General features: G+C 41.7%; 1 protein-coding gene across 4 annotated transcripts; it reads left to right on the top strand.

Annotated features, from left to right (window-relative positions):
- Positions 1-5,629: 5,629 nt before the first annotated feature.
- LOC129554114 (olfactory receptor 5D3-like) lies at positions 5,630-12,066 on the top strand. Of its 4 annotated transcripts, none has more exons than XM_088843531.1 (2): positions 5,630-5,637; positions 11,124-12,066. In XM_088843531.1, exons 1-2 carry the CDS (start codon positions 5,630-5,632, stop codon positions 12,064-12,066), a joined length of 951 nt encoding a protein of 316 aa, XP_088699657.1. The 4 variants fall into 4 exon arrangements, with proteins under 4 accessions (XP_088699657.1, XP_088699656.1, XP_088699658.1 ...); XM_088843530.1 differs by lacking the exon at positions 5,630-5,637 and adding an exon at positions 7,054-7,061; XM_088843532.1 differs by lacking the exon at positions 5,630-5,637 and adding an exon at positions 8,930-8,937.

Here is a 12,066-nt window from a genome sequence, read left to right as displayed (position 1 = left end):
TGCGACCCCATGAATCACAGCACGCCTGGCCTCCCTGTCCATCACCAACTCCCGGAGTTCACCCAAACCCATGTCCATCAAGTCGGTGATGCCATCCAGCAATCTCTTCCTCTGTCATCCCCTTCTCCTCCTGCCCCCAATCCCTCCCAGCATCAGAGTCTTTTCCAGTGAGTCAACTCTTCACATGAGGTGGCCAAAGTATTGGAGTTTCAGCTTTAGCATCAGTCCTTCCAATGAACACCCAGGACTGGTCTCCTTTAGAATGGACTGGTTGGATCTCCTTGGATAGTAGACTCTACTGTCACCAGTCTCCAAGGGACTCTCAAGAGTCTTCTCCAACACAAACTAAAGCCTAGACTGTTTAAAAAGTCTCTAGATAAGTGTTTGTCATGTAAAGATTTCCGAGTAAAGACACATTACCATTTGGCTGTTCAGGTGAGTCTTTTTTTTTTTTTTTCTTTAAGTCATTATAAGTCATCGAAGAGTGGATTTGAGTTGTCATGAAAATTTATAGCTAACCATGAAGCAGTTACATCAGTTGAAACATAGTAACTAAGAGTTGTTCAACACTAAGACACTAAAGTTAAAAGACATGCCTGTGCTTAGTTGCTCAGTCATGTCCGACTCTTTACAATTCTATGGGCTTTAGGCTTTAGCCTGCCAGGCTCCTGTGTCCATGGCAAGAATACTGGAGTGGGTAGCAATTCTCTTCTTCAGGGAATCTGCATGAACAGCAATCAAACCTATGTCTCCTGCATTGCAGGCAGATTCTTTACCATCCAAGGTACCAGGGAAGCCTAAATTTAAAGGATATATTTATTTAACATCACATAGAAAGAACTGATACATTATAAGTACAAAGAAGTCATGTCTCTGCCCCCACAAAGTCCTGAATATGATTTGGTAAAATTCTACTTGTTAATATAAAATTTATTTGTTCTTTGTACATAAATCATCAAAAATAAAATTAAGAAATGCACACTTCAGAAATAGTTCCAGCTAAATCTAAAATAGTTTTTCATGTCAGTCAAATTACATATTAAATAACTTTTGATGTACAATGATAAAATATAAGAGAGCTTCATTGGTAAGTAACATTAATGGTGGATTGAATGGGGGCCCTGCTAATATCAGTTAGAGCATCTTGGTTAACCTGATTTAATTTTGGCCAACTAGCAAACTCACAGACTTCCCTGGTGGCTCAGATGATAAAGAATCTGCTTGCAATGCAGGAGACCTGGGTTCTATCCCTGGGTGGGGAAGATCCCCTGGAGAAAGGGAGGGCAAACCACACCAGTATCCTTGCCTGGAGAATTCCATGACAGAGGAGACTGGCGGGCTTTAGTCCATGGAGTTACAAAGATTCAGACATGACTGAGCAACTAACACACTTCACAGTAAACTCACCAGTCTACACAGCGAATTTTATTTGACATATTCTGTGGTGCTTCCCAGGTGGCACTAGTTGTAAAGAACCTGCCTACCAATGCAGGAGACGTAGGAGACATGGGTTCAATCCCTGGGTTGGAAGGATCCTCTGGAGGAGGGCATGGCAGCCCAATTCTAGTATTCTTGCCTGGAGAATTCCATAGACAGTGAAACCTGGTGGGCTACAGTCCATAGAGTGGCAAGGATCAAACACCACTGAAGCGACTTAGCATGCACACACCTTGATATTAGTGTGCCCAGCCCCTGCTTCCTAAATAGACTCTACTATCACATAAGATATATATTATCTGCCAGAAATTGGGGGCAAAGCCTAACACCTCTTTGTGAAAGACTATTTTTTTTTTCCCTGCTAAGCATTTTGTCTAATAGAAATTCTATGTTCATCCATGTGAGAGGAACCACGAAAGTTATTCTACAGTGTCTGTAGCATTTTAGATTCCCAGGCACAATATGTAACTCTTCTGGTTGCTTCATATCCTTGCCAATCATTGCTATTATATACTTTTATTATAGCAAATCCAGTGGATATAATTTGACATCTCATCATGATATTGATTTGCATTTTCCTAATAACTAAATAATCTGAGTTGAATTCATCCATTCCAGTCCATTTTAGTTCGCTGATTCCTAGAATGTCGACGTTCACTCTTGTCATCTCCTGTTTGACCACTTCCAATTTGCCTTGATTCATGGACCTAATATTCCAGGTTCTTATGCAATATTGCTCTTTACAGCATCAAACCTTGCTTCTATCACCAGTCACATCCACAACTGGGTATTTGTTTTGGCTCCACCCCTTCATTCTTTCTGGAGTTATTTCTCCACTGATATCCAGTAGCATAATGGGCACATACCAACCTGGGGAATTCCTCATTCTGTATCCTATCATTTTGCCTAAGAGATGGGAATACCAGCCCACCTGACCTGCCTCTTGAGAAACCTATATGCTGGTCAGGAAGCAACAGTTAGAACTGGACATGGAACAACAGATAGGTTCCAAATAGGAAAAGGAGTACGTCGAGGTTGTATATTGTCACCCTGCTTATTAAACTTATATGCAGAGTACATCATGAGGAACACTGGGCTGGAAGAAGCACAAGCTGGAATCAAGATTGCTGGGAGAAATATCAATAACCTCAGATATGCAGATGACACCACCCTTATGGCAGAAAGTTAAGAGGAACTCAAAAGCCTCTTGATGAAAGTGAAAGAGGAGAGTGAAAAGGTTGGCTTGAAGCTCAACATTCAGAAAACGAAGATCATGGCATCTGGTCCCATCACTTCGTGGAAAATAGATGGGGAAACAGTGGAAATGGTGTCAGACTTTATTTTTTTGGGCTCCAAAATCACTGCAGATGCTGACTGCAGCCATGATATTAAAAGACGCTTACTCCTTGGAAGGAAAGTTATGACCAACCTAGATAGCATATTAAAAAGCAGAGGCTTTACTTTGCCAATTAAGGTCCGTCTAGTCAAGGCTATGGTTTTTCCCGTGGTCATGTATGGATGTGAGAGTTGGACTGTGAAGAAAGCTGAGCGCCGAAGAATTGATGCTTTTGAATTGTGGTGCTGGAGAAGACTCTTGAGAGTCCCTTGTACTGCAAGGAGATCCAACCAGTCCATTCTAAAGGAGATCAATCCTGGGTGTTCATTGGAAGGACTAGATGCTGAAGCTGAAACTCCAATACTTTGGCCACCTCATGCAACGAGTTGACTCACTGGAAAAGAGTCTGATGCTGGGAGGGATTGCGGGTGGGAGGAGACGGGGACGACAGAGAATGAGATGGCTGGATGGCATCATTGACTCATGGACATGAGTTTGAGTGAACTCCGGGAGTTGGTGATGGACAGGGAGGCCTGGCGTGCTGTGATTCATGGGGTCTCAAAGAGTCGGACACGACTGAGCGACTGAACTGAACTGAACTGAATAACTAAATATGTCGAGAATATTTACACATGCTTGTTGGATATTTGTAAATTTTGTGTTGTATCTGATTTGACTTATTGTCTTTATTGTTTCTCTTCTGTACCTTTTCTTTTCACTTTATTGATAATATTTTTAATACACAAATATTTTAAATTTTAAGGAAGTTCAATTTATTTATTTATTTATTGTCACTTATGTTTTTGTTCTCGTCTTTTCACAGCTATTTGTAAGGCCTCCTCAGACAGCCATTTTGCTTTTTTGCATTTCTTTTCCATGGGGATGGTCTTGGTCCCTGTCTCCTGTACAACGTCATGAACCTCCGTCCAGAGTTCATCAGGCACTCTATCTATCAGATCTAGTCCCTTAAGTCTATTTCTCACTTCCACTGTATAATCATAAGGGATTATGATTTAGGTCATATCTGAATGGTCAAGTGGTTTTCCCTACTTTCTTCAATTTCAGTCTGAATTTGGCAATAAGGAGTTCATGATCTGAGCCACAGTCAGCTCCTGGTCTTGTCTTCGCTAACTGTATATAGCTTCTCCATCTTTGGCTGCAAAGAATATAATCAATCTGATTTCGGTGTTGACCATCTGGTGATGTCCATGTGTAGAGACTTCTCTTGTGTTGTTGGAAGAGGGTGTTTGCTATGACCAGTGCATTCTCTTGACAAAACTCTATTAGCCTTTGCCCTGCTTCATTCCGTTTCCCAGGCCAAATTTGCCCATTACTCCAGGTGTTTCTTGACTTCCTACTTTTGCATTCAAGTCCCCTATAATGAAAAGGACATCTCTTTTGGGTGTTAGTTCTAAAAGGGCTTGTAGGTCTTCATAGAACCATTCAACTTCGGCTTCTTCAGCGTTACTGGTTGGGGCATAGGCCTGGATTACTGTAATATTGAATGGTTTGCCTTGGAAACGTACAGAAATCATTCTGTCGCTTTTAAGATTGCATCCAAGTACTGCATTTCGGACTCTTTTGTTGACCATGATGGCTACTCCATTTCTTCTAAGGGATTCCTGCCCATAGTAGTAGATATAATGGTCATCTGAATTAAATTCACCCATTCCAGTCCATTTTAGTTCACAGATTCCTAAAATGTCTATGTTCACTCTTGCCATCTCCTGTTTGACCACTTCCAATTTGCCTTGATTCATGGACCTAACATTCCAGGTCCCTATGCAATATTGCTCTTTACAGCACCAGACCTTGCTTCTATCACCGGTCACATCCACAACTGGGTATTGGTTTTGCTTTTGCTCCGTCCCTTTATTCCTTCTAGAGTTACTTCTCCACTGATCTCCAGTAGCATACTGGGCACCTACCGACCTGGGGAATTCCTCATTCAGTATCCTATCATTTTGCCTGTTGATACTGTTCATGGGGTTCTCAAGGCAAGTATACTGAAGTGGTTTGCCATTCCCTTCTCCAGTGGACCACATTCAGCTGTGGTCCATGTGATCAGATCGACTAGTTTCCTGTGATTATGATTTCAGTTTGTCTGCCCTCTGATGCCCCCTCGCAATACCTACCATCTTATTTGGGTTTCTCTTACCTTGGGCATGGGATATCTCTTCACAGCTGCTCCAAGAAAGCGCAGCCGCTGCACCTTACCTTGGACGAGGGGTATCTCCTCAAGGCCGCCCCCCTGACCTTGAACGTGGAGTAGCTCCTCTCGGCCCTCCTGCGCCCACGTAGCCACCGCCTATTGGGTAGCTTCTCTCGGCCACCGGCCCTGGCGTCAGGTGTGGGGTATCTCCTCTCGGCTACACCTCTTTGCGTGGTCGGCCCTTACAAATAGCTGTGAAAAGAAGAGAAGCAGAAAGCAAAGGAGAAAAGGAAAGATGTAAGCATCTGAATGCAGAGTTCCAAAGAATAGCAAGGAGAGATAAGAAAGCCTTCCTCAGTGATCAATGCAAAGAAATAGAGGAAAACAACAGAATAGGAAAAACAAGAGATCTCTTCAAGAAAATTAGAGATTCCAAGGGAACATTTCATGCAAAGATGGGCTCGATAAAGGACAGAAATTTATGGACCTAAAAGAAGCAGAAGATATTAAGAAGAGGTGGCAAGAATACACAGAAGAACTGTACAAAAAAGATCTTCACGACCAAGATAGTCACGATAACGTGATCACTGACCTAGAGCCAGACATCATGGAATGTGAAGTCAAGTGGGCCTTAGAAAGCATCACTACGAACAAAGCTAGTAGAGGTGATGGAATTCCAGTTGAGCTATTTCCAATCTTGAAAGATGATGCTGTGAAAGTGCTGCACTCAATATGCAAGCCAATTTGGAAAACTCAGCAGTGGCCACAGGACTGGAAGAGGTCAGTCTTCATTTCAATCCCAAAGAAAAGCAATGCCAAAGAATGCTCAAACTACCGCACAATTGCACATATCTCACATGCTAGTAAAGTCATGCTCAAAATTCTCCAAGCCAGGCTTCAGCAATATGTGAACTGTGAACTTCCAGATGTTCAAGCAGGTTTTAGAAAAGGCAGAGGAACCAGAGATCAAATTGCCAACATCCACTGGATCATGGAGAAAGCGAGAGAGTTCCAGAAAACCATCTACTTCTGCTTCATTGACTATGCCAAAGCCTTTGACTGTGTGGATCACAATAAACTGTGGAAAATTCTGAAAGAGATGGGAATCCCAGACCACCTGACCTGCCTCTTGAGAAACCTGTATGGAGGTCAGGAAGCAACAGTCAGAACTGTACATGAAACAACAGACTGGTTCCAAATAGGAAAAGGAGTACGTCAAGGTTGTATATTGTCACCCTGCTTATTTAACTTTTATCCAGAGTACATCATGAGGAACACTGGGCTGGAAGAAGCACAAGCTGGAATCAAGATTGCCGGGAGAAATATCAATAACCTCAGATATGCAGATGACACCACCCTTATGGCAGAAAGTGAAGAGGAACTAAAAAGCCTCTTGATGAAAGTGAAAGAGGAGAGTGAAAAGGTTGGCTTGAAGCTCAACATTCAGAAAACTAAGATCATGGCATCTGGTCCCATCACTTTATGGGAAATAGATGGAAAAACAGTGGAAACAGTGTCAGACTTTATTTTTTTGGGCTCCAAAATCACTGCAGATGCTGATTGCAGCCATGAAATGAAAAGACGCTTACTCCTTGGAAGGAAAGTTATGACCAAACTAGATAGTATATTAAAAAGCAGAGACATTACTTTGCCAACCTAGGTCCGTCTAGTCAAGGCAATGGTTTTTCCCGTGGTCATGTATGGATGTGAGAGTTGGACTGTGAAGAAAGCTGATCGCCGAAGAATTGATGCATTTGAACTGTGGTGCTGGAGAAGACTCTTGAGAGTCCCTTGTACTGCAAGAAGATCCAACCAGTCCATTCTAAAGGAGGTCAATCCTGGGTGTTCATTGGAAGGACTGATGCTAAAGCTGAAACTGCAATACTTTGGCCACCTCATGCGACGAGTTGATTCACTGGAAAAGACTCTGATGCTGGGAAAGGTTGGGGGTGGGAGGAGAAGGGGACGACAGAGAATGAGATGGCTGGATGGCATCACCGACTCTGTGGAGGTGAGTTTGAGTGAACTCCGGAATTTGAGATGGACAGGGAGGCCTGGCGTGCTGTGATTCATGGGGTCGCTGAGAGTCGGATATGACTCAGCGACTGAACTGAACTGAACTGAACTGATGTTTTTGTTTCCCTACCTAAGAATCTCCTGCCAAATTCAAGGCCAAGAAATTTAAGGCCTGTGTTTTTCTTGTAAGAGTTTTATAGTTTATGCTCTTTCATTCATGCCCTTGTTCACTTTCTGTGCTAACTGTTGTATATAATATGAGGTATGTTTTTTCCCGTGGTCATGTATGGATGTGAGAGTTGGACTGTGAAGAAAGCTGATCGCCGAAGAATTGATGCCTTTGAACTGTGGTGTTGGAGAAGACTCTTGAGAGTCCCTTGGACTGCAAGGAGATCCAACCAGTCCATCCTAAAGGAGATCAGTCCTGGATGTTCATTGGAAGGACTGATGCTAAAGCTGAAACTCCAATACTTTGGCTACCTCATGCGAAGAGTTGACTCACTGGAAAAGTCTCTGATACTAGGAGGGATTGGGGGTGGGAGGAGATGGGGACGACAGAGAATGAGATGGCTGGATGGCATCACTTACTCGATGGAGGTGAGTTTTAGTGAACTCTGGGAGTTGGTGATGGACAGGGAGGCCTGGTGTGCCGCAATTCATGCCGTCACAAAGAGTCAGACACGACTGAGCTACTGAACTGAACTGAACTGAACCGAAGTGTCCAATCCCATAATTTTACTTGTGAACGCCCAGTTGTCCTGGCATCATTTATTTGAAGAAGAATCTGTTCTTTCTCCAGTGACTATTAAGAGAATCATAACCTCAGAAGCACCGTGATGACGGTCAGGTACATGTTGGGAGAAATCAGTGCCAGTATAGAGCACCGCTACCCAGTCAGAATGTGTTTTGAAGCTTCCACTAGTGAGAAGTAAGCTTGTTGTTATTGTTGTACAGTCACTAAGTCGTGTCCGAGTCTTTGCCACCACACGAACTGCAGCACGCCAGGCTCCCCTGTCCTTCACTGTCCCCTGGAGTTTTCTCACACTCATGTCCATTGAGTTGGTGATGCCATCCAACCATCTCATCCTCTGTCATCCCCTTCTCCTTCTGGCCTCCATCTTTCCCAGCATCAGGGTCTTTTCCAGTGAGTCAGTTCTTCATATCAGGTGGCCATAGCACTGGACTTCCAGCTTCAGCATCAGTCCTTCCAATGAATATTCAGGGTTGATTTCCTTCAGGATTGACTGGTTGGATCTTGCTGTCCGAAGGACTCTCAGGAGTCTTCCCCAGCACCACAATTTGAAAGGACACTTCTTTGGCACTTTTTCTTCTTTATGGTCCAGTTCTCAAATCCATACCTGATGATTGGAAAAACCATGGCTTTGACTATATGGACTTTTGTTGGCAAAGTGATGTCTCTGGTTTTGAATATGCTGCCCAGTTTTGTCATAACTTTCCTCCCACGGAGCAAGTTCATTTTAATTTCATGGGTGCAGTCACCATAAAGCAGTGATTTTGGAGCCCAAGAAAGTAAAATCTTTCACTGCTTCCACTTCAGCTCTTACTGCAAGTTATTATTATTTTTAACCTGTGTCCTTAAAGCCAAATGGGTAGTTACCAAAATTAGTGAAAATATCATTCTTTTCATAAACAGATATTTTTAGAAAACATATCATCTAAAATTTCTTTTTAGATTCAGCAATAAATATAAACATCTGAGAACATTCTATATTTGAAAAGCCAATGGAAGCTGTTTTCTATCAATAGAATCAATTGTGTAAATATAAAATAAAGTTTATAATACAAATATTGTAAAGTACAAAATAAACAGTATAATTATAGTTTAGCAGCCATATGTTTAGGAACATAAGGATATATATGAAAATTTAAAAAAGGATTAAATATGGATTAATAAAAGATAAATCAATTGCTGTATAATTTCCCCTTGTGGATTTATGTATTTTATATCCACATAAAATTTTTTAAAAATGGTGTTGTTTATTTTTTAAGATTAAATGAGTAAAGTTGTTAATACAAATGGCCTAAGGCTTTAGGGAAATAATATACAACCATTATACCACCTGAGACAGTGTTAACATGCAATTAGTTGAATTGCAGTCATCAAAGCAGTACTACAGTTATATTCTCTAGTTTTCACATCCCTAAGGTCATGATGGCATATATTTGTGATACAGTTTGGCGCCAGGATTTACTTTTCAGGCTTGATCTTATCTTTGGTATCTCTGAATTTTCTTAACAGGTTGGAAAATCATAAAATATGAAATAATTAATGAAAAATACTGGGCACTTTTACTACCCTTTTCAGGTGTGTTTCTATTAAGTACTAAGCAGCAGCATTGCTGGAGTTCATTAATCTTAGCAAAGAGTTCTTTGCTAAATGACTCATTCAAGTTCTTCTCTATTTAGGTGAGTTGACTCATGTCTCTTTTGTTTTACTTAAAAAGGAAAATACAAAGATCCAGTAATCTTTGTAGGAGACAAACACATGTGTAGAACAGAGTGTTCACAAAGAACCACTTTTTGGCTGAGAAAGTTTATGGGGTTGTATTCCAATTCTTTCTTTCAAATAATTTTTACCCTAGTTTTCTCAATGGGTATTCACCATAAAGTCGGAAGTGGAGAATTCTCCTTTTGGCAAAAGGAAGAATTATAACAAAGTGGGCCTTGTCTTCAAGATTATCCTGTAATTTTCTAGAAATAAAGTGACAGTAACAACCATATTTATAAATAATAGGAATATAACCTACAGTAATTGTGAGTGATAAATATGAAAGTTTGTCTGTATACAGAGGGGATGAAACAATGAGTCATGTCTATAAAAGTAGGTGGCAAAATAAAGCAAATATCATAAGAAAGAATAAAATGGGGAAATAAATTATAAAGAAATAGGCATGTACCATATAGCAGAGGTTGATAAACCCACCCTCACTAAAGAAGGATGTATTAAGCAGAAAGTGAAGAGGAACTCAAAAGCCTCTTGATGAAAGTGAAAGAGGACAGTGAAAAGGTTGGCTTGAAGCTCAACATTCAGAAAACAAAGATCATGGCATCTGGTCCCATCACTTCATGGGAAATAGATGGGGAGACAGTGGAAACAGTGTCAGACTTCATTTTTATGGGCTCCAAAATCACTGCAGATGCTGATTGCAGCCATGAAATTAAAAGACACTTACTCCTTGGAAGCAAAGTTATGACCAACCTAGGTAGTATATTAAAAAGCAGAGACATTACTTTGCCAATAAAGGTCCGTCTAGTCAAGGCTATGGCTTTTCCAGTGGTCATGTATGGATGTGAGAGTTGGACTGTGAAGAAAGCTGATCGCCAAAGAATTGATGCTTTTGAACTGTGGTGCTGGAGAAGACTCTTGAGAGTCCCTTGGACTGCAAGGAGATCCAACCAGTCCATTCTAAAGGAGGTCAATCCTGGGTGTTCATTGGAAGGACTGATGCTAAAGCTGAAACTGCAATACTTTGGCCACCTCATGTGAAGAGTTGACTCACTGGAAAAAACTCTTATGCTGGGAAAGGTTGGGGGCGGGAGGAGAAGGGGACGACAGAGAATGAGATGGCTGGATGGCATCACCAACTCTGTGGACATGAGTTTGGGTGAAGTCCGGGAGTTGGTGATGGACAGGGAGGCCTGGCGTGCTGTGATTCATGGGGTCGCGGAGAGTTGGACACGACTGAGTGACTGAATTGAACTGAACTGAACTGAACTGTCATTATACAAATTAGCATATAAGTTAATTGTCTCATATCTCAGGAGATGAGGCAGGTAAGAAACTGTGGAACCTAATGATATGTTTTCCTTCAATACATGTAATTGGATTGTCATATCAGGTGTTTTCACAAAGCTCAGAGTCATGCAAAGACAATGTCATTGAAAGCAGCTGATAATAATGAATTTTATTATTTGAAATAAATCAGGATCTAATCTGTTTTATTTCTTTATTTCTGAAGATCATACACAATGAAAATTATTATTGACTGTATAATTGACATATAAGTGAACATTAGCATTTGAAATTAAGCAGAAGTATAGCATTTACAGAAACACTGTAAACAGAGACCCAGTGAGCTTCTCAACACCTTTTCTATTCTCTCACCTATTTCAAAGTTTAGTTTTTACTCTTCTGGATCAACATTAATATTTTGTCCACAGGAACCAAGCAAACCAGAGTGCTGAGGTCACTTTCATTCTCGTGGGCTTCTCAGAGTACCCTGAGCTCCAGCTGCCCCTGTTCCTGGTTTTCCTGACCATCTACACAGTCACTGTGCTGGGGAACCTGGGCATGATCCTGGTCATCAAGTGCAGCTCCAGGCTCCACACGCCCATGTACTTCTTTCTCAGCCACTTGTCCTTCGTTGATTTCTGTTACTCGACAATAGTTACTCCCAAGCTACTAGAAAACTTGGTTGTGGCAGACAGAACCATCTCCTTCACAGGGTGCCTCATGCAATTCTTCTTTGTCTGCATATTTGTGGTGACAGAGACATTCCTCTTGGCAGTGATGGCGTATGACCGGTTTGTGGCCGTTTGCACCCCTCTGCTCTACTCCGCTGTCATGTCCCAGAGGTTTAGTTTTGTGTTGGTGGTTGCTACATACTCTTGGGGTATAGCCTGTTCCCTATTATACACATTACTTTTTTTGACTTTATCCTTTTGTGGGACTAAGTTCATAAATAACTTTGTCTGTGAGCACGCTGCCATAGTTGCTGTTTCCTGCTCTGACCCCTACGTTAACCAGGAGATCATTTTAGCCTCTGCCACATTCAATGAAGTAAGCAGCCTGATGATTATTCTCACCTCCTATTTTTTCATTTTTATTGCTGTCATGAAGATGCCTTCAACTGGGGGGCGCCACAAAGCCTTCTCCACCTGCGCCTCCCACCTGACCGCCATCACCATCTTCCACGGGAGCATCCTCTTCCTCTACTGTGTTCCTAACTCCAGAAGCTCATGGCTCATGCTCAAGGTGGGCTCTGTGTTTTACGCAGTGGTCATCCCCATGCTGAACCCACTGATCTACAGCCTCAGGAACAAAGATGTGAAGGCAGCTGTCAGGAAGTTAATCAATACCAACCTAATATGTCAATTAATGTAA

This window comes from Moschus berezovskii, chromosome 14 (assembly GCF_049115385.1).
Source record: "Moschus berezovskii isolate FMDL1 chromosome 14, NW_MosBer_1.0, whole genome shotgun sequence".
In the NCBI taxonomy this organism is placed as follows: Eukaryota; Metazoa; Chordata; class Mammalia; order Artiodactyla; family Moschidae; genus Moschus; species Moschus berezovskii.
The sequence above is the reverse complement of the archived record's forward strand: the minus strand, read 5'-3'. Positions and strand labels throughout refer to the sequence as shown.

Bases quoted from the DNA above. Each gene is read 5' to 3' on its own strand.
- LOC129554114 (XM_055422747.2), top strand. From the start codon at position 9,340: ATGACTCATTCAAGTTCTTCTCTATTTAG. The intron at 9,369-11,123 runs GTGAGTTGACTC...TTTTGTCCACAG, and splicing joins TCAAGTTCTTCTCTATTTAG to GAACCAAGCAAACCAGAGTG.